Below are 23179 nucleotides of genomic sequence, written 5' to 3' on the forward strand. Positions count from 1 at the left end.
TTCCCTGCCTCCGCTGCCCGCCCTGGGCTGCTGTGGAGAGAGAGTGCTGGCATTGGGACCAGGGAGTGGGGCATCTTAAAGCAGCTGCAGACCAGCTATTTGACCTCACGGACAGTCTTGTCTTTCCTGCCCTGAGGCATGTGATGAGGATACCAAGGGCATTGGAAGGGGAGTGGGCAATGGCCATTCTATTTCCTGGCAATGGCCGTCTCCTTGCAGCTTAGAGGCTGCTGGCTTCTGGTGGACTGTCAGGAAGAAAACTGAGTTCATCGTTGGATGTGACTGGAAGACAGCTGATTCTGAGAACCATCAGAATTATTCTAACTGATTGCTGTGGAGTCTCTTTGAAGCCTGGAGAGGCATGGGTTGGAGCATGGAGCTTCCTCTGTCTTTCTACTTCCCACCTCCAAGTACTTGTCCTGTTTGAGCAGAGAGTAACCTAAGGGCTTGTTGGAAGGTTTCCTTCCTTCTACAGTGCAGAGAGGGGGAATATGGAAGGTGAACGTGCAAGTATTAGCAGCCACGCTATAAACAAGGAAACTGAGGCCAGGGAGGGTGGGGGAAGGAAATAAATGTTTTTTCTGTGCTTATTCTGTGCCAGCCACTGAGCTGGGACATACTTATTTCTTAGTCCTCCCAACACCCTTTTAAGGGATAAAACATTTCCCCCAGCCTGGCCAACATGGTGAAAGCCCGTCTCTACTAAAGATACAAAAATTACCCGGGCGTGGTGGTGTGTGCCTGTAATCCCAGCTACTCAGGAGGCTGAGGCAGGAGAATTGCTTGAACCTGGGAGGTGGAGGTTGCAGTGAGCTGAGATCACGCCACAGCACTCCAACCTGGGCGACAGAGCAAGACTCTGTCTCGAAAAACAAAACAAAACATTCGCCCCATGTATAGGTGAGGAAAATGAGGGTCAGAAAAGTTAGACGACTGCACCAGGGTCACACAACTAGCAGATGTTAAAGCTGGTATTCAAACAAAACTCCATCTATCCACTGTAAAATGTCACATGGTTTGAAATGGTGGAGCGGTGTGCTCTAAAATTTGCTGGGCCTCAGCGGTGGCCCCTTAACCTGGTTAGTTACCTCATGGCATTCAAAAAACTATCCTGAACATTATCCCTGTGAAACTGATTCAATGGGTCTAAGGTAGAGTCTGAGATTATGTATTTTTAAAAAGCTTTTCCAAGTGATTCTGATATCTTGGAAAGCACAGGGCTGGAGCATGGCTTCTCTTCTGACCCAAGTCTCTCAGGACATCTTCATTTCTCAGAAGCACAGATCTAGTCCAGACCTGCATTTACCTCAAGTAACGTTTGCCACTGAACCCATTATTCATTCATTCCAGGCTCAATGCTCAACGTTTTCTGAGTACCTACAATGTGCCAGGCATGGTGCTCGACATTCTGACTGCAAAGATGAATATAACACAGTGCCTGTCTTGAGGAACACCCAGGGTGTGCGGGAGATGAATGTAAACTAGAAACTACAATTTGTTGTAGCAAAAGCTAGGCTGAGGTAGGCTTGTGTTGCTTTAAGAATTCAGACTAAAGGACCAAAGAAGGCTTTCTAGCAGTAATCCTGAGTTAAGGCCTATACAAGCTAGCAAGGCAAAGAGAGGATTGAAGGGCTAAGGAATAGCCAGTGAGGCAGAGGGAAGCAACAGCGTGGAAAGGTCCAGAAACCCAGCACAATGGTTCAGGGCAGCACAAGATGCTGTGCAGCAGTGGAATGTAGGATACTTTGGGAAGCAGACCAGGAAGTGAGCCTGGAAAGATCAGTGGAGACAAAATATGAAAGACCGTGTGTGTTGTTAAGGCATTTGGCCTTTATCCTAAAAGTGACGAGGTGCCATTAAAGATTTTACTGTATTTTTTTCTTGAGACAGAGTCTCACTCTGTCACCCAGGCTGGAATGGAGTGGCGCCATCTCGGCTCACTGCAACCTCTGACGCCCAGGTTCAAGTGATCCTCCTGCCTCAGCCTCCTGAGTAGCTGGGATTATAGGTGCCTGCCACTGCACCCAGCTACTTTTTTTGTATTTTTTAGAAGACATGGGTTTTCACCATCTTGGCCAGGCTGGTTTTGAACTCCTGAGCTCATGATCCACCCACCTTGGCCTCCCAAAGTGCTGAAGTTGTGGAGTGACATGGTCAAATTGTGTTTTGGAAGGGTCACTCAGATAGAAATAAGAGAATGAACTGTAGACAGACGCCGGCAACAGAGGAACCAATTAATTGCAGAATTAAGAATTTATGTATGTCAAAAAGCACCATAAACAAAATTCGAAAGCAAAGCACTTGGAAAGCATATTTGCAGCATTTCTTGACAAAAATAATATTCTTAATAAAATTACAAATTGATAATAAACATACCAATATCAAATAAATAGAAAATTCACAAAGAAAGAAGTACAAATGGTCAACAAGCATATGAAAATGTTATTCGCGAAGAATCAAAGAAAGTTAAAATAACACTGACATACTATTATCCCAGCTATCAAATTGGTAAAGATTTGATAAGTGATGATACCTAGTGTTAGGGTGCAGGAAACAGGGTACTCTCTAGACTCCAAATAGGAGAGTGTTTTGGTACAAACTTTCTGGAGGGTGGTTGGCAACATGTATCAAAATTCTTAAAAATAGCCAAGCAAGTCTCTTCTTGGAGTTTATCCTAAGGAAATAGTTATAGACATGTGCAAAATTTAGCTACAAGAATGTCAGCTGCAACACTATTTACAATAAAGATTGGGAACAAATGAAATAATCACTATTTGGGGACTGATGATAAGAAAAGGGTCCATCCATATAATGAAGATGCTGTTGAGAAAGTTTGATATGCAGAAAATGTTCATGATATTATTAAGTGAAGGAACAGAAGGAGCAAAAAACAAAAAGTGTCCAATATGCTGCCATTTGTGTGTGATAAAAGAATATATACATATGTTTGACAATGTGTAAGCATCTCCAGAAGGACGTAAAATAAATTAGAGGGAAACTAGATGCTGGCAGACAGGGTAGGGAGAAGATTTACTTCCGACTACAGAGCAGTTTGTACTTTTTGAATCTTGTGTCTGTGTATGTATTACATATTCTAAAATATAAATACACATTTGAAAAGTTATTAAAGAGTATATTCAGTGTGATCCAGTTTTTGTTTAAAAAAACCCACAACTGTGCGTGTGCATGTGTACATTTACACCAAAAAGAACTAAAAGGTATATTCAAAAGAATACACATTTGTCTTGGGTGGTAAGCTTATGGATTGGATTTTGTCCTTTTTTTCCCTAAAACTTCTACAATACACACATGATGCTTTCACAATAATTAAAAAGCATTAGTTTTTCCCCCAAAGAGTCCATCGCAAAAGTCCAGGCAGGGGATGACAGTGCAGGTCAGATGCATGATTAGTACTCCAGTTATATAGGTCAGCAGTGACATCCACAAAGTATGGAATTAAATCACAGTTCTTGTTTTGGGGAGGGATGAGGAGAAGGAAGCTGAAGATTTGGTGGGGAGAATGAACCTGGTTTTGTGCTCTAAAGCCTTTGTTGGACAAATGCACAGAAAATTCAGCCCTATCACCCCAAACATCAACCAATACCCCTGGTAGCTTTTTTTCTTTGGGATTATTTAACTTCGGGTCACAGTGAATGGAGTTCCAATAAACCTGTATATCTAAGTTACCAAACAAGCAGATGACCTGGACGCTTGTTCTATGAGGTTCTGAGAGGCTGTCCTCATTTCGTTCTGGTTTTTGATCTTTCTACATGGGATGGCTACAATCATATCCCCAACTGTCCAGCCCTGCCCCAGCACACTCATGTAAACAAGACCTCTCTCCTGTCTTTGCATGAGGAATAATTACTCGGAGTCCTTCCTGATGCATAAAGACCAAGGGAAGACCCTGGCAGTTTGAACTGGTTCTCCGGGTGACCTCTGCCCTTCTCTTCATCCTTCAGATCCTAACAAACTATCTGCCAAATCATAAATGTTCTAAGTTGGAGGCTTGGGAATGGGGGTGGGGGTCGGGGGGTTTGAACACATGCCCGTGTGGGGCCATAGGGTAGTTTTGGGTTAGGGTCATATAAAGCCAGCTAGGAGGAAGAGGAAAGACAGCCTAATATAGTAGGGATTGGGGAGAATGTGGCAGCTGAAACAGGTTCTTCCTTTTCCTCTTCTCCAGAGAGTGAGCTCTAGGTGAGTAATGGCAGGGCCCTCAATATTTCCAGCACCTTCCCATAGCCCCCATTGAAAGCCTTTGGGGAACTATGTGAATATAACTTACGCTGCTCTCTTCTGGGCCCCTCAGCTGTGATTGAATTCTGCTGTGGTGGGGCATCTGCTTATATAATTAACCCATATTTAACTTTGTGTTTCCTTTCGGTCTCAGTTGTGACCCTTTCCCAATGCTGGGGATGGGTGATGAATGCTAGAGGAGTTGTTGGGATACATGCTGGCTCCATCAGTAAGTAGAATGAGCAATACATAGACATAACTATTGGACCTCAGCTGCCTTTTTCTGACCTGTCACTGCTCTGACCACTAGGGATTCTGGCCTCTGGTCTTTTTGGGCCCTTGAGTAAATACAAGAGAAGGCCATGTACCATCACTGACATCATGAACACTTTTCAGGTTAATACATATAGTCCTCTTCTCAAATGGTTATAATTGCCCAATATTATACTTATAGAGAGGCAACTAAGTATAGCACAGACACCAGCCAGAGCTCTGGAGTCAGGCAGGTCTGGTTCAAATCCTAGCTATGCCACTAAAGGCCATGCAACCTTGGGATAATTACTTTTTCTGGTTTTCAATATTCTTACCCATCAAATGGGAACAGTATCCCAGAGTAACTGCATGAAAGAAATGAGATTATACATGTAAAGATCTGAAGATAATGCATTTAATAAATCCTAACTATTCACATTATTGCATCTGTATATATTTTAATTTTGTACAACATTGTCTTTTTCACTAGTCACACGAAAAATACATGAAAGTGCTCTGATAATTTTAAAGCATTATATAAATTAAAGGTGTCATTGGTAATAATCTCATATGCATTTCTTAACCCTTCCATTTCCTTGAAGACTGAGACTACATCCCATGTCCCACAGCACATTGCACAATGATGGGCAAACAATACGCCTTCAGTAAGTCTTTCTTGTTTGACCAAAGCAACATGGCTTAGCATAATGAGCACAGACATCAGGAGACTAGGCTGGGATGAAATTAGTTTAAGGCAGGAGAGCCAGTCTGCAGTCATAATTTATTCATTCAACAAGTATTTGTTGAACACATTCTATGTGCTAGATATTGAGTTCAGATAATTTCATCAAAAGAAGATTGTACAAGTTCTAACAAAGCCAAGCCCCTGGGCTGTCTCCACAATCCCAGCCCACTCTTAAAAGCACAAAGGCTGCAGCCACCATTGTCTGCCACTGGACAAATGGCCAATTGCTTTGGGGGAAGCCCCATCCTGCCTGGCTGTAAGTAGCTCTGACTGAGGGTTGGAGGAAGGAGTAAAAGTGAGGGAGCGGGCTGCTTCCAATAGAACTGACAAGAACTACTACCTGTTAATTTATTTTTATTTACACTGAATCAGTCCACAGTTCATTCCCCTGGTCTATATGATGCTCTTTCCCCTGGTCATCATCTTTCCCTCCCTGTCACTTACACAGTCACCCTGTCCCAAACCTTGGCCCACTTCATCCTGCCCTTCTGCGGTCACAACTGCCTGCTGGGTGGGAGTCCGGGGGAATGGTATGTGTGGTCACCAGAGGGCACTGAGTGGGCTTCAGTGGCATGTGAATCCTGGCAGAGTCTCGGATCCCTGACGGGGAGAGGAGAAAGCACAAGCCAAGACAACGAGTGGGGGAAGGAGGCAGGGGCTAAGGTGACTGGTCAGGGGCGGGGGTGGGAACTCCAGTGTACACATTCACAGTCTCTATGTCGGCTTCACCAGTGCTTCTGCTGTTTGTCTCGTCCCTGGATTTCGAACAGTTGCCTTGAGATGCTCTGGCTCTGGTCTGTCAGGAAGGTGTGGAAGGATCCAGCCCATGGGCTGTGTGCCTGCTGCCTGTGGGATGGTATACCTGCCAGGCTCCGCCTCTGTCAGAAGCACTGGCCAAAGTCAAAGCCACAACAGCCTCCCAGCCCATGAGACTCCTCTCCAGCTGTCCCAGCAGAAGTCGGGCCCCTCTCAGTCGCTGACCTGCCAGAGGAGAGGATGTCTCCAATGTCTGGGTGACCTACCAGATTCCAAATTTGCATCTCTCCTTCTTTTCACACTGGGAGGAGACAAAGAATTGGGGTGCAACAGGAGGAAAAACGGGGAGCCAGAAGAAGTGGGGAGAAAGGGACAGAACCCAGGACAGGGCTCTCCACCAGGGGGTGTCTGGAAGTGCCCGGTCAGGCGTGTGCGCAGCTCTGGAGCTGCTTCCTGGTTACATGGCTTCTTTCTCTCTCTGGGAGCATCGGCTGAGCTTCATCTCCGTCAGCTGGATATACCGAATCACGTTGGTGTCTGTGAGGAGAGAAATAAACCTTAGGGAACACCAGGTAAGGGCAACTATCACATTTACACAGAATCAGCAAAGGCTGTGTCTGCAGACAACCAACAGGCCAGGCTCACCCAACCACGGTCCCTTCTGCCTATCCATGGTGGCTGAGAGGGCAACTAGATGTCGGCCCTCTCCTTCACTGCCTCCCCTTAGCAAACGTGGACAGGTTGGCATGACCCAGGGGACATGAGAGAGGATGGGTGGGAGAGGAGAGAGAATTTCTCTCCTTCTTTCTATGCAGCAGCATATCCCAGTGGTTTGCCAGCCAGCGCAGTTAGTTTAGTGAGACCCCAGTTGGAGTTTAACATCAGGCAAGTTGCCACCTTCTCTGAGCCTCCTGTCCCATCTGCAAGAAGCAACCTCCACTTTTTTTTTTTTTTTTTTTTTCTGAGATGGAGCCTTGCTCTGTCACCCAGGCTGGAGTGTAGTGGTGCAGTCTTGATTTGCTGCAATCTCCACCTCTCAAGTTCAAGCAATTCTCCTGCCTTAGCCTCATGAGTAGCTGGGATTACAGACACATGCCACTGTGCCCAGCTAATTCTTGTATTTTTAGTAGAGATGGGGTTTCATCATATTGGCCAGGCTGGTCTTGAACTACTGACTTCAGGTGATCTGCCTACCTTGGCCTCCCAAAGTGCTGGGATGACAGGCATGAGCCACCGTGCCCAGCCAACAAGCTCCATTTTTGAATGCCAACCTTGTGCCAGGTTTCTAACCTTCATGATCTCATGTAATCCTCACTACAATCCCGCAAGGTATGTATCCTCCTCTTCACTGTGACAAAATGGAATAGGGATCTTGAAAGATTAAGTCAGATGCCCAAGGAGACACATAGTAAATTGTGTGTCTGGCTGCAAAGCCTGCCTCTCCTGAGGACTGTAATACTTGCCTCATGAAATTGCTCTGAAGTCCAAAATAGGTAAGTCTAAAAGTGCTTAAAACAATGATCAATAAATATTAGTCTAATGTAATTTTTTTTAAGCTTGAAGAGTTTAAAATGACTTTGCTTCATTGTCTTGTTTTTGTCCTTATAAGTAGGGTCAGATGACCACCTCACCAAAACAGGGGCATTTCTTCCCAGTTCCTGTTATTAGCGAGGAGGGCACAGCATGGAACAACTGCTAAGTTCCACACACACACCAGAACATAAGAGTGACGGGGTGCCTGGAATAGTTACTTCTGGAAGTAGAAATGAATACTATATCATGCTAAAAAATGCCAGGCATATCCTCCAGAACAGTGCTGGCAGATAGCAGTGCTCCAGAAAATTCTGTTGAATGAGTCCAATGCTTAGTCTTCAAGCTGCTTACAGTTGGTGGAACACAATTTATATACAGAAAATAACAACAAGGTGTTCTTTAAAAAGATAAAGTATACATTTGGACGTTTGTAAATTGATCCTAAAGTTCTTTAAAAACTTTTGAAAGGAGGATTGTATTTAAAAAAAAAAAAAAAGGCTGGGTGTGGTAGTTCATGCCTATAATCCCAGCACTTTAGGAGGCCGAGGCAGAAGGATTGCTTGAGCCCAGGAGTTCAAGACCAGCCCTGGCAACATAGCAAGACTTCATCTATACAAAAAATAAAAAACATTAGCCAGGCATGGTGGTGCATGCTTGTAGTCCCAGCTACTAGGGAGGCTGAGGTGGGAGGATCATTTGAGCCCAAGAGGTGGAGGCTGTAGTGAGCTGAGATCATACCACTGCACTCCAGCCTGGGTCACAGAGCGAGACTCTGTCTGAAAAAAAGAAAACTTAATCATATAAACAACAATAGCAACATCTAGTCAAGGTTGTTGTTTAAATGTTACTTCCTCAGAGAGGCTCTTTCTGACCACTTCGTCTAAAATAGCTCCCCACCTTTACTCTTTTTTTTCCTGAGACAGAGTCTCACTCTGTCACCCAGGCTGGAGAGAAGTGGCATGATCTCGGCTCACTGCAACCTCCGCCTCCTGGGTTCAAGTGACTCTTCTGCCTTGGACTCCTGAGTAGCTGGGACCACAGGCGCGTGCCACCAAGCCCAGCTAATTTTTTGCATTTTTAGTAGAGACAGGATTTCACCATGTTAGCCAGGATGGTCTCGATCTCCTGACCTCCTGATCCACCCACCTTGGCCTCCCAAAGTGCTGGGGATTACAGGCGTGCACCACCGCACCTGGCCTTACTCTTTTTTTTTTTTTTTTTTTTTTAAGACAGGGTCTTGCTGTCACCCAGGCTGGAGTACAGTGGTGCCATCTTGGCTCACTGTAGCCTCTGCCTTCCAGGCTCAGGTGATCCTTCTGCCTCAGCCTCCCAAGTAGTTGGGATTACAGGTGGCCACCACCACATCCAGTTAATTTTTGTATTTTTAGTAGAGATGGGGTTTCATCATGTTGGTCAGACTGGTCTTGAACTTTGGAGCTCAAGCGATCCACCTGCCTCAGGTTCCCAAAGTGCTGGAATTACAGGCATAAGCCACCACACCCAGCCCTCCGTTTACTCTTGATCTCTTTATTTTGCTTATTTTCTTCACAGCATTTATTACTACTAAATAGGTCATTTGTTTACTGTCTGTTTGCTTGTTTACCAGTTGACTTCCAGTCATCCCTTGGTGGAGAGTCCCTCCCTGGGTTCTGTCCCCTCTCCACACTTTTTTTCCCACTTACAATAGACAGTGAGCCATTATAATATAAGCTCTTTGAAGGCAACAACTTTCTTTGTTCACTACTATATACCTAGCAACATTGTACCCCCTCAATAAATATCTGTGGAATGAATGAATGAATGACTGGTGGATATGGTCTAAGTGAATGGTATAGATAACACAGGTCCTAAGGAATAGGATCTGACTGGAGGAGTCAGAACATGCTTCCTGAAAGGTGCTGGGCTTAGCACCAAATTTGCCTGTTTGTATTCTGTATCATCAACCAGATGTGAGCTCCTCATGGGCAGGGACCATGTCTTTTCATCTATTCCCTTGGTGCTCAGCACAAATCTTGGCACATAGTATGAATTCAATATATATTTGTTGAATAAGTGAAGAGAGCTGGATTCTGAGTTGAAAAAGATGAGGAATTCTCTACTCTATTTGAAGAGAAGAGGTGCCCGTGCTCCCTGGAACTCAAACCCTAGACAAATGCACGGGCTGTGTGCTCCTCTTACTTACGTCTTATCATATATCTGATCCCTAATTTTGCCATCTCTGCCCCTGCCTGGCCCTCCTAGCCAAGAAAATGCTGCAATGAGAAGGTCCCAGGAGCCACCAGAGCGGGGAGGAAGTAAGAAAACGGCTATTTCCGCCTTACCTGTTGGTTGTTGGGTCCTTGCTTCTTTCAGGTAGTAGAGTGCTTTGTCATAGTCCCCAAGGTGGTAGAAGGCCACACCAGACCGGTAAAGGGCCTTGAAGTTCTCCCCTTCCTTCTTCAAGACTTTGAGGCAATATTCCTTGACTCGTTCATAGTTTACCAGCTCAGCCTGGAGCAGGCAGGCTATGGAGGAAGGGAGGGAAAATGCCATCAGCACAACAGCGGCCGGCTCTGCATGTCTCCCTTGAGTTCCCTCTCTCCAGAGGTTTAGCAGGGTTGGGGTTTTCTACTGGGGTTTATGTCATGGGATTTGTCTTCCAATAATCCTAGGCTCCCCGACCAGTTTCATCACTAACAAGCGATGTTAACAAGCCTTGAGCAAGTCACTTAACCTTCTGTTACAGGTTGAATGATGCCCACCCTTCCACCATGAAAAGGTATGTTGAAGTCCTAACCTGCAGTACCCAAGAATGTGACCTTATTTGGAGACAGGGTCTTCACAGAGGTGATCAAGTTGAGGTCATCAGAGTAGGGCCTAATCCAGTTGACTGGTGTCCTTATAAAAAGGGGAAATATGAACATAAAAACAGACACACAGAGGAAAGACGACGTGATAAAACATGGGGAGAAGATAGCCATCCATAAGCCAAGGAATGCCTGAGGCTACCAGAACCTTGCAGAGAGGCATGGAACAGATTCTTCCTCACATCCCTCAGCATAACAACCCACCAGCACCTTGATCTTGGACTCCTAGCCCCTGGAACTGTGAGACCATGCATTTCTGTTATCTCAAGTCACCCAGTTTGTGGGACTTTGTTATGGGCAGCCTTAGGAATAAGCTACCAGAGGCAATCATCATCATCTTCATCATCATCTTCGTCGTCATCATCACCATCATGGCCAATATTTGTTGAGTGCTTACCTTGTAGAGATGCTGGTCTCATTGTTTTATATGTATTACTGATATAATCCTCAGAATACTCTGATGTGGGTGCTATTATTGTTTCAATTTTACAGGTGAGGTAGTTGAGGCCCAGAGAGCTCAAGAAATTTCCCAAGGTCACACAACGTGAAAGAGGCAAAGATGGGATTTAAACCGAAGCTGTCTGGCTCCAGAATCCAAGTCCTTCCTAATCTAGTTGTTGGAGGGATTATGTAAAAATAATGGCCATAAAGTACTTAACGTGGGTTTGGCACATAGCAAGCATGAAAAAAATGTTAGTTAACATTCTTAGAATTCTTTTTAGCCTTGTACCAGTAACATCTGCCTCTGACTTCCCTCAAGTTCCCTTTCATATATATTTGTCTCTGCAGTTCCTGAGAAAAGGGGCTTTCTAGTAGGCTAGTGACCAGCTCATACAGGGCACATGTCTGGACATGAAAGACCTAGGTTTCCCAGGCAAGAGGAAGCTATGGCAGGCAGGTCTTATGTTAGAGAGCCCTCCCCATCCCACAAACAGCCATCTTTGAGTAAACCGTGCCCCTTTGAAACTTTCTCTTACCAGCTCTGAGCCACAGGGAGCCACAGGGCTGGGACTAGGGTGATGACACGCCTGGAGGATGACTAAATAGCCTTGAAGAATGACTGAAATTTTGTGCCGTAGGCACCTCCCTCTAATCCCAACCCTGCTGAGCCACCTCACCTCCATTTAACCACTCAAATATCTAGTAGGCATTGACCAAAGGCAAAGAATGTTGTATATTTGGAGGGATTACAAAAAAAGAGACAGGAAAAAGGCACCTGTCTGCTTCTTCAAAGCACATAAAAACAGAGACTTAGGAGGCAAAACTGGTGCTTCTGTTCACAACCCGGCTGGGTGGCTGGGGGAGAATGCTGATGCTCTGTTCCTTCTTTGTGCCCAGACTTTTCCACACTGACAGAAGACACCTCAGGATAGAGACAAGTCATTGATTTCAATCTTCAGGGATCTAACTTCAGTCATTCTGACCCCTTAAGTAACTTCTCAGGTATCAGAATTGCTGAGATTTTTTAAGAGACCAGACTTTTCTTTGAGCATTTAGAACCAAAAAAGTCCATTCTTTCACAGAATGAGGAGAAATACACAGACTCTCAAGATGAAGGTATGAGAACCAGGAAGTGAAAAAGAATCAGCTCAGATCTAGAAACTGACCTGTCAGGTTTCACTGGCTGCAGGGCAGAAAGCCAAGTCGACAGAAGCAACAGGCTGCTAACTCCCGAGGGCAGCTCTTGTTCACCCAGGACTACAATCTTCTGGTGTGCCAGGGGATCCTTCTGATCAGCTGATGCTACAAGCCCCGCTCCCCTCTCCTTCCTCCATGGTGGGGTCTTAGGCCCTTCTGTTCCCTTCCTCACCCCCATGTTGTTGGAGCCTGTGCTGGTGCTTATACGGCTGTACAGAGAGAGAGAGGGGTTTCTGTACAAAGTTTCCTGGATGTGAACCTCAGTGAATGCTATTTGTGTGGACTTGGCTCCAGCACCTGCTCCCAGAGCTAAAAGCTGTCCTGTCCACAGCTTCCACACTCCCTGCCTGATGTCCTCTCTGACCAGGCCCAGCAGCCCTCTTCCTGTCCAGCCCTCCCTCTTCAAACAGACACTTCTGTTTGCTGACCCTGGCAGTCTAGGAAAAGGACCTTTGTTTTTTTTTTTTTTTTTTCCTTTTTTTTTTTTTAAAGTTTTTGAATGCATAAAATGGTGGTGACAGGGGGAGGGGAAGCAAAGAGGCCTGGAAATGGGGAAGGCTCCCCACTCCCACAAAGGGTCAAAGGAACCACAGCAATCAATTTCTGGCACTTATTTGGTAAAAACATTTCTAGTTCCCCTGCAGATCTGGTGGGAACTGGCATACCTAGCTGTGGACCAGGATTCAGACCTGGAGGGAGGCAGGGCTAGGCTGGTTATAGGGTGTGAAGCCTCAGCTGACACGAGAGGCAGGGCCCAGAAAGATGGAGAAATGGCTGGGTCAAGAGGTGGAATCTGGATAAGAAGTTGGGATGCTAGGCCAGGACTCTTTTTTTTTTTTTGAAATGGAGTCACGCTCCATCGCCTAGGCTGGAGTGCAGTGGTGTGATCTCTGCTCACTGCAGCCTCTGCCTCCTGGGTTCAAGCAAGTCTCCTGTCTCGGCCTCCCAAGTAGCTGGGACTACTACAGGTGCCCGCCACCATGCCTAGCTAATTTTTGTAGTTTTAGTAGAGACGGGGTTCACCATATTGGTCAGGCTGGTCTCGAACTCCTGACCTCTGGTGATCTGCCTGCCTTGGCCTCCCAAAGTGCTGGGATTATAGGTATGAGCCACTGCACCTGGCCCAGGCCAGGACTCTTAAGGGAATCCAGGGGCAGAGGGGGTGAGAGCCAGGCTGGAGGCTGGCCCCAGCACTACCTGCAGGTGATTTCTAGGCACCTCTCTGCTGTGGGTGGGTAGCTACTGGTACATCTAATAAGCCATGGGATAGGTAAGATGGCATGACAGCAGGCACATGTGAGGGCTGAGGAAGTTAAGAAGAGGTGGACTGGCTGCCTCCTGATTACTCCTTCCCCATCCCTGCAGCCATTAGCCAGGACCTGGGGTTGCAGTGGACCTCAGGATAAGTGGTATCACCCCACAGTGTGTTCTCCTCATGGTTGTTAATCCCTTCTCTGGTGTCAGAGGTGCTAAATACTTCACATACACTATGTCTTTTAATCCTCACATCAACTCCATGAAACAGGTTCTATTTTTATCCTTCTTTTATAGATGATGAAACTGAGTTCCAGAGAAATGAAGTAACTTGCTGAAGGTCACCCAGCTGGAAGGTGGTAGAATTAGGATATCAGCCCACTTCTGTCAGGCTTCCAAGACTGTGCACTTGACCTCTGGGGTGTCTGTGGGGCTGCATTTGAAGCCATCGGAAACCCACACAGCCCCTGGGGAGAAAGAGAGGTCATCTGTGGAAACTCCCTTCTGCTGTGTTCCAAAGCTAACAAGCAAAAATTCATGCCTAACTGCTGGGCACTGGGTGGGGCAGTGGGATCAGGTGATGAGCTGACATCCCCCCCACCCACCTGGGGCTAACAGATGGGCAGGGAGGGCAGAGGTCATATTATCTCAAATATTCACATGTGGGTTAAGTGCTATGAAGGACAAAGGCAGAGAAGGAGCATACCCAGGCAGGAGGGGCCTTACCTTGATCTAAGGTATAATGGGAGGCCTTCTTGGAAGAAGTGGTATTTTAGCTGGGATCTAAAGATTGGGTATTTCTCAGCCTCAGCACTATTGGCATTTTGGACTAGATGATTTTTTTGTTACATGAGGATGTCTTGAGCCTTGCAGGATGCTTAGCAGCTCCCCTAGCGTCTTCTCACTACATGCCACTTGTGACAGCCAAAAAATGTCTCTGGAAATTTCCAAGTATTCCCTGGGTGGTGGGGTGTTGGTAAAATCACTCATGTTTAGGAATCACTGATCTGGGTGAAACTGAGACGTTTTCAAGGCAGAGCCCAGATAAAGAGAGTGGGCGAGGGCGAATGGACTGTTTGAGAAAGTTTGGGAAGCCATGCCTGCAAGGCTGGAGCAGAAAACCAGAGGGAAGGGTGAAAGAGGTAAAGCTGGAAAAGAAAGAAACCAGGACACAGAGACCCTTCTGGTCCACGTAGAGGACCTGGGACTTCATTGTGAGGCAAGAGTGGATTTGGATGATGAAATGATGGTGACTCATGGGGCCAAAGTGGAGGCAGACAAGCAGGAGAAATGGATCAATGTAAGCAGCATCAAGGAGGTAGAAGTCACCAGCAGCAGGGAATTTCTGCAATATTTTCTCTCTACTGTCCACATTTGCGAGGTAGAGCCGTTCATCCGGGAGATCTTTATTGTCATTTTGGATTTCCTGATTGTCAAGAAGTGTTTCTCCATGTTGTGGTGACCTGGTCTCTGTTTGAATTAAGGATTATTGTGTCACAGTCTCTCTACTCTGCCATTTGGCATGCATCAATATTTTAAAGAGCACTGAACTAGGAATCATAAGAGCAGGATTCTAGTTCCATTTTTGCCACTAGCCAACATTACGAAAATTAGTTTCTCTTTCTGGGCATCTGCAAAATGAGGGATCTAAATTTCACTAAATAATCTCTACCGTCCTTTCAGATCTAACAGCCTCTGAATACAAATGCTTGCCACTTAACAGAAGGACAAAATTGTTTCACTGTTTACTCTTCAAAAGGATTTCCATTCTCCCTATTAATCAAGGTCAGGTATCTTCACCAGAACTGGTAAAGCAGTGATCAAGAGGGCTTCTATAAGACAACAATTACATCCTGCTGTGTGGATTTTTTTTTTTTTTTTTTTTTTTTGGCATAGAGATTGGATTATGTTCTGATGTGAGTCTTCCCAAGTCATGGCACTGGAGTGACATCTTCCCTGAAGGGAGTAAACTTCCCCAGCGTCAGTCATCCTGAGCAGAGGAGGCTGTTGAGTTGGAAAGGCAGGTTTTGGACTGACTGGCAAGGGAGCCTGGCATGGACTCTGTGGATATACTTGGATTCAAAGATGCAGTCACTTGGCAGCAGAAGAGGTGCTGGGTGGAAGATGCATGGCAAAGGGCCTGGGCTCTCAGACAACCATATCTAGAGGCTCCATTGAAATAAGTGTTATTAACTTTCTGGCCTTTGGGTCTTTTGAAAAGGCTGAATAAATGCAGTGGCCTGGAATCAGCCAAATTGTGGAGAATGAAGACAAGCCTCTATCAAGGCGTGGGAAGAAGTGCTAGAGGAGAAACAGCCTTCCTTGAGCCAAACAAGGTGACAGCAGAGGTGGCCAGTGCAACTTACAAGAGAAAGGCAAATCTGGGGGACAAGAATTGAAGCTGCAAATCTCCAACCACCCCTCCCAAGTACAGATTCCTCCTCCACTGCCAGCCTTAGGCGGTTGGGGTGTGATCTTATGAAAATAATTGGCAGGCCTTCTGAGCCCCACAAAGGGGTCATGGTTAGCAAATGTTAGAGAATCAGCTACTCAGAGAGCCCCCTGGCACACTCACGCACACAGATGGAAAATTCTAAGTGTGATGTTCCCCACAGCAACCACACTCAGACCTCAGGCTAAAGAATGTCGAGTTCTCCTCGCTCTGGCACCTGTTTTGTTTTTGTGTTTCCTGGTGCATGCAGGGCAAAATGCCACCCACTGGCATGAGATAAAGGGAAACCAGATGAAAGGAAGAACAAGTTCATGCAATCACTGGTTTTCTTCTTATAGCTGACTCACTATAGTTTGCTTTTACCTGCTGAACAGAAGGGAAACATGGGCTAAATGGAAGGAAGACCAGACCCATCTGGGGCTAGGAGGGAGGAGGAAGAACCCACTCTACAAGGCTGCCTCACTGTTTGGGGTTGCACTGTATCCATTTGCACAGGATACGTTACAGTCCTCACCCTTAGTACCTAACAATGTCACTTTATTTGGAGATAGGGTCTTTGCAGAGATGATCAAGTTAAAATGAAATCGTTAGAATGAGCCCTAATCCAATATGACTAGTGTTCTTATAAAAAGGAGAAATTTGGACACAGAGACAGATACACAGAGTGGAAAGATGATGCGATAAGATCTAGGAAGACGGCTATCTACAAAGCCAGTGAGTGCCTGAGGCTACCAGAAGTTAGGAGACCTGAAACAGATTCTTCTTCACAGCCCTCAGAGGGAACCAACCCTGCCAAAACCTTGAGTTTTGACTTCTAGCCTCTAGAATGACAAGACAATGAATTTCCGTTATTTTAAGCCACCCAGTGTGTGATATTACAGCAGCCTTAGGAAACTAATATACCTTGCTAGTCACTCCTTTGTGAGATGGGCCTAGGAAATGGCCATTGCGTTCCTGGGGGAAAATTTTCCCAAAAGTTTGCCAAATTATTTGATTTGTTTTCAAATTTATTTCAAGAAGCAATGGCATAGTAGTAAAATGGGAGAAGTCTGGGATCTGGACAGAGGTGATATTAAGAATACTGAATGACTGGTATAGATCCTAACCAAACCGAATAGGCAAACAGTATTGTACCAGCTCTGGGCGCCCTGGCTGAAGACCAATGCTGGGTCTACAGATACAGTCCTGACCTGGAATCTGAGCTCTGCCACTCACTAGCACAGGCCCAAGGGCGAGTTATATGATCACCTTGGGTCTTATTCTTCCCATGTTAAATAGGAACTTTGTGGGAACTCTTATGATGAGGAAATGAGATAATTAATGCACATTATATGCTTCTCACAGTGCTGGGACAAAAATGGATTCTCAGAAATACTAGTTCTTTCGAAAGCCACTTATCAAATATGGTTTGCTCAGCAATGTGTACGTGAATCGGAGAAAATTTCCATCTTGAGTCCTACATACAATGTGTGGTACATACACAAAGCTACAGCGTAATTTAAAGTAGATTTTCTATCTTCTGTAGATAATCTAAAGTAGATTTTCACCCACTACTCACAAGGGCAGACAGGTGTCAGATGGCCAAGTCCTAGAGCTGGAAATCTGCACATGTACACAAATAATTGTTCTCCGTTACGCTGTCAACTTGTGACATTTGGATACATCTCGTCTTAGCAATTTGAAATATTCCCCCTGGAGAATAAGAACCCTGGCCAAGGAGATGGGGAAACATAAATCATTTGGGAGGGTGACTTAGAGGGTCTTGCTTCAGAGGACATGGAGTATGTGCAGTGAAATTTTTACTCCCTGACACCCCATATCTAAGACTACAATGACCCACCCAATTTCACCTTTCTATGAAAGTGATGATTTTCTCTTCTGCATACACAAACGCATGCATTCGCAGTTCTGAAAATGACTTTCTTTAGTTTGAGTAGGTGTTTGGGGAAAAAAAAGACTCTCTCTTTTTAAAAAATTTATTATTTTGGTTTCATGGTCTAGGGTGTACATAAACCCACACCTGCACTGAATGTTTCTGAAATCTAGGTTTGATCTTTGGTTTTACTTACCAGGTTTCCTTCCAGAGGTATATTTTCCGTTTTGGGGTGAGGTAGGTAAACGTAGAGAGCATTACAAAAGCAACTTTGCAGCCAGATAGAAGCTTGGAGGGAAAGAATGGAATGGGTTCTAGGCCTATTTTCATCTCTTACAGATTATAAACCCTCTGAGTCAACAGCTGGTTGTACCCTGCTCCCTCCATATCCCCAAGTTTCAGACACTAGTGCTGCCTGCTGCCTGCTGCCTGCCCTCAGCCCCTTCCCTTTCCATGAGTGGATTCCACAGTCATATCTGGCTGACAGCTTTCTGGATGGGGTGGGGGAGGGATCAAAAGTCTCTGGGCTCCCCTGCAGTCTTGCTTGTTCAGGGGACCTTGGAGCTCTAAAAGCCAGCTGTGGCAGGAAGAATGAATAGAACCAGTTTCCGACTCTATAGAGCATGACAGAGCCTATGAGATGACAGGGAAGTAGTAGTTTTAGCAGAGAAGTTACCGGACAGTTTTTGCGCCTCTGAGCATGGTCCCTCCTCAAGACCATGTCCAAGTCCCTGCGTTAAAACAGCTTACCTTTCAGGGTCTCAGTGTTGAATATGGTAAAAATGAAGATAATTATGGTTACTACCCACCTTTTCCTTGAAGGCCTGTTGGCAGTAGGAAAACTGTGTTTCCCAAGTACCAGATCCTCACATGTGGAGAGCCTCAAATATGACTGTTTCTTGGAAAACTATTTAGGCTGGGCATGGTGGCTCATGACTGTAATCCCAGCACTTTGGAGGACGAGGCAGGTGGACCACCTAAGGTCAGGAGTTTGAGACCAGCCTGGCCAAGATGGCGAAAACCCATCTCTACTAAAAATACAAAATTAGCCAGGCATGGTGGAGCGCACCTGTAATCCCAGCTACTTGGGAGGCTGTTGCAGTGAGCCAAGATTGCACCACTATTCATAAAGCTTATTTAACATAGAGATTCACAGACTCCAAGCCCAGCAACTCAGGTTCCGAAGGGCTTGGGTGGAGCCCAGTAATCTACATTTTTAGTAAGTCCCCAGTGAGCTCCTGCAGGTGAGCCTCCTCACCTGCTGAGGTTGTACTGACATTTTAGCATTTGAGGTATGTGTTTCTTAAGAACCATCTAGTTGGTTAAACCATAAGAGTCCAGAACAGCCATGGGGAGCTCCAGGACTACCCGCAAGGGCAGACAGGTGTCAGATGGCCAGGTCCTAGAGCTGGAAATCTGCACATGTGGACAAATAATTGTTCTCTGTTATGCTGTCAACTTGTGATATTTGGATACTTCTCTTCTTAGCGTTTTGAAATATTCCCCTGGAGAATAAGAACCCTGGCCAAGGAGATGGGGAAAAGGAGCCAAAGGATGAGGTGCTCCATGATGCACTCAAGAGAATCTGGCCCTGCACCAGTGGACAGTATCCATCCATCCTCCCAGAAGGAGAATAAGAGGAAGAGCAGGTCATGTTTATTAAGCATGAATGGGGCAGGCACTGCTCTAAGCATTAACTCGTTTAATCTTGACACCAATCTATACTAGATTCTACTATTTTGCCCATTTTTTCAGATAGAAAAATGGAGGCCCTAGGAAGTTAAGTCACTGGCCCAAAGTCACAATGCTAGTAAGTGTCAGAGCCAGGATTTGAATTTAGGCCATCTGGCACCTGAGACTGTGCTTTTAACCATTACACACACTGCCCTCCTAGGATGCTTACTTGCCTGTAATGATTCTAACTCAGTTCCTTCATTAGACATATTTGAGGCATGGGTATTGCTTCCTGTAGGGCTTAAGTGTGAGATCCTAATTGTGCCAAACTGTTCTCACTTTATATGTAAATACTTCTCATCCGGAAACTTCCTATATACTTCCTATAACTTCCTATAACTCCAGAACCTTCTCTCCCACTAGTTCCTTTACATTCAGAGAGAAAAACAAAAAACAAGCAAACAAAACCAAGTGCAAAGTTTCCCCTCCTCCTGCTGTGGCTGCTTTTTTTTTTTTTTCCTAAGTTCTAAAACCACCAGTATCTCCAATTCCATTGAGAGTCTACTGTTATCCTAATAGGGCTGACACGACACGTTTCTGGTTTCTTCCTGAAACAACACCTGTCTTTACTTAGCTAAGGCTTGCAAAGCTAACTCCCCAATTATTATTTTTTACTTGAAACTTTTATTATGATAATCATAGATTCACCAATCATTGTAAGAAATACTGCAAGGGGACTTCCTATACCCTTTACCCATTTTCCCTTAGTGGTAATATTTCGTAAAATGATAGTACAACATATTGGCTATGATATTGATGCTGATAGAATCCACAGATCTTATTCAGATTTCCTTATCTTTACTTGTACTCAGTGTGTGTGTATGTGTGTGTGTGTGTGTTTAGTTATATACAATTTTATCATGTGTAGGTTCCTCTATCCTCATCTCCCTCCTGTCCCACCACCTCCTCTTTAACGCCTGACAACTGCTATCCTGTTCTCTACTTCTAAAATTTTGTCATTTTGAAAATATTATATAAATGGAATCACATAGCATGAAATCCTTTGGAAGGGGCTTTTTACCCTCAGCATAATTTCCTTGCAATGCATCCAAGCTGTTGCATGCACCAATAGTTCATCCTTTTTAATTGCTCTGTAGTATTCCATGGTATGGATGTACTACAGTTTGTTTACCCATTCATCTGTTGAAAGATGTCTACACTGTTTCCAGTATTTGGTTATTATGAATAAAGTTGATAGGAAGAGTCAGGTATAGCTTTTATTTTCTAAGATAAGGGCTCAAGAGTGCAATTCCTGGATCATAAGAATTCCATTTCTTATCATCAACTATGATGTTGGCTTCAGTTTTCTTCATAGATGCTTTTAACTGAGATCAGGCAATTTTGCTCTAACTTGCTAAGAAATGATTATTTTTAAAATATCTGTGAATTACAGCACATCCTTGCCTAATGGTAATGCTTTGCAGAACCTGTTAGGGGGTCTTTCTAATGAAGTCAGATCTACAGGTACAATAATCAAATGTGCCCTTTAGTTTTACAAAGAATAAAATTATTTTTCATAGCTACATTCTCAAATCAGGATCATTACAGTTATTTATGAAATGTGTCTCCCTTGCTCTTTCAGGCAAGCATCTCTAGAACATCTTTAAATTCTCACACAGCACCTCTCACAGTGGTTGTGCTCAATTGGCAGCAAGGCCTAACATATATATGGTGTTTTACAACTCATCTAACCTTCATAGAGACTCTGAGAAATAACTATTATTAGCTCTGCTTCCAGGAGCTGAGGCTTAGGGAAGTTAAGTGACTTGCTGAGCCCACTCAGCTCTTACAGGGAAAGAGCTAGTGTTACTTAACCCCAAATCCCATATTGGTTCCAATCCAACAGAGCTGGTGGTAATGGTGGAAACCCGGACTGGCTGATCTCTGAAGGTCTTTATCAAGTCTGAGGACTGAGAAGGCTGGCTCAGAGAGTTAGCACCCTCCGAGTTGCCGTTTCTTTGTTTGTTTGTTTGAGACGAGTCTCGCTCTGTCGCCCAAGCTGGAGTGTAGTGGCCCCATGTCGGCTTACTGTAACCTCTGCCTCCTGGGTTCAAGCGATTCTCCTGCCTCAGCCTCCCAAGTAGCTGGGATTACAGGCGCCCGCCACCAGACCTGGCTAATTTTTGTATTTTTAGTAGAGATGGGGTTTCACCATGTTTACCAGGCTGGTCTCGAACTCCTGACCTCAGGTGATCCACCCACCTCAGCCTCCCAAAGTGCTGGGATTACAGGCGTGAGCCACCGCACCAGGCCCACAAGTGGCCGTTTCTTTGTTCACTCCAATACCTGTTTCTCCTGCCTGCTGCCCAGAGAGTCTCCCACTATTGCTGCTGCTATATCCACTGCTGGGAGCTGTTTGGCTTTATCTGGGGGGCTAAATCGCCTTTGATTCCATTTACATTAATTTCTGACCTCCCACTTTTCCAATCTAGTATGTGCTCGCACTAGATTCAAACAAACACTGTCAAGTGTGTCTTTTGCTTTCTTTGTTTTAGCAAAGAAGAGAGATCTCTCCTTTTCATCATAACCAAGCTGCTCCCTTGAATCCCTCTGATTCTTCACATGGATGCCCCACCTTTGTGATCGCTACCAGAGCTGCTGCTTCCCACACATCATCACTACACAATTTCGGGTAGGCACTCTTAGTAAACTGAGTCAACAAGGATTCACTCATCATGGCCTGGGCCCAGGGCTTCATAAGGAAAATGGAAAGCATTCAAGAGATATTGATATCTTCAAGGAGTTTATATTCTTTTTAATTACCCTCTGTTGGCAAAAATAGCTGTCAAAGTGGCAGGTGAGAGAGTTAGATGGAAAGTCAGTATAAAATCCTATAAGCTGAAAGCTTACATTGACAGGCCTTTAAAGCATATTGGAATCCACCCAAAGGAGTTGTAATGCCAAAGCTTAAGGTCAGCTCAGACCTTTGGCACCAATCGGGGTGCTATGGCAGAACACTTAGAAGTTATCTCACCTATGGCCCCTTACTCTCACTCTTGACTTTGGTGTAGTAAACAGAGAGGGAGAAGGCAGAGGTGAAAAGTTGGTAGGACAGAGCTGTTGTTTGCTGGAATCTTCATTAACACCCCTTCCTCAGTCTGGAAGTGGGACTTTGGAGGGGCCAGACTGGCCATTTGGAATGTGAGGATGAATATTCCCAGAAATATTCAGAAGAAACCCATCACCCCGTATTATCTTTTCCTTCTCAGCTCTGGCCAAGTACACGTGTCACATTCATTGGCAGAAACTCTAAGCCAGGATGAGGGAAGACCTTAGAAGCCAAGGTTCTATCCTGTTCTCTTTCTGGACATTAAAGAATGTCTTCCCCGTTTCAATCCCCTCTCCTGCCCCAGAGACGTGTCCCCTGTTCCTATTGCCTCTCCCACCCTCCTTCCCTCATGTCTTCAGATGTGTTTGGGGATAGGATAATTAACAGGCACATGTACAACGGAAAGAGCACTTCTGTGGCAGCATTGTGTTGTAATCACAGAATGCTGGAAATAACCTAAGTATCCATCAGTAGATTAGTTAAATAAATAATGGGACATTGGTGCAATGGAACATTACACAGCCATTACAGTCATGCTGTGGAACACTGAAAAGTATTTTCAATGAAAACACTGGTGGAAAAATATGAAGGTTGCTAAAGTTTGTACAGTATAAACCTGAATGTTGTGAAAAATAAATGTGTGTGTGTGTGTGTATCAGAGTGAAGAATTAGGTTTTCTTTTAAACGTTGTATTCCTTCTGTATGGGTGAATAATTTGTAACATCTATAGCAGAGTTTCTCTAAGGGAAGAAATTCTCTTTTTGGAGGAGACTGGCTTCATCAACTGCTTCAGGTGGGGAAGGTGAAG

At 44.9% G+C, this 23179-nt stretch overlaps 1 protein-coding gene across 1 annotated transcript in view; it reads right to left on the reverse strand.

Moving 5' to 3' along the window:
• Nucleotides 1–4884: 4884 nt before the first annotated feature.
• The window catches only part of TTC9 (tetratricopeptide repeat domain 9), a 32316-nt gene continuing 14021 nt past the window's right edge, over nucleotides 4885–23179 (reverse strand). Inside the window, exons 2-3 of the mRNA XM_010360634.2 lie at nucleotides 9847–10029; nucleotides 4885–6529 (exon numbers count right to left, since the gene is read on the reverse strand). Coding sequence (XP_010358936.2) covers nucleotides 6450–6529; nucleotides 9847–10029 — 263 coding nt within the window. The 3' untranslated portion in view covers nucleotides 4885–6449. The remainder of the gene's footprint in view (nucleotides 6530–9846; nucleotides 10030–23179) is intronic.

This window comes from Rhinopithecus roxellana, chromosome 5 (assembly GCF_007565055.1).
Source record: "Rhinopithecus roxellana isolate Shanxi Qingling chromosome 5, ASM756505v1, whole genome shotgun sequence".
Classification (NCBI taxonomy): domain Eukaryota; kingdom Metazoa; phylum Chordata; class Mammalia; order Primates; family Cercopithecidae; genus Rhinopithecus; species Rhinopithecus roxellana.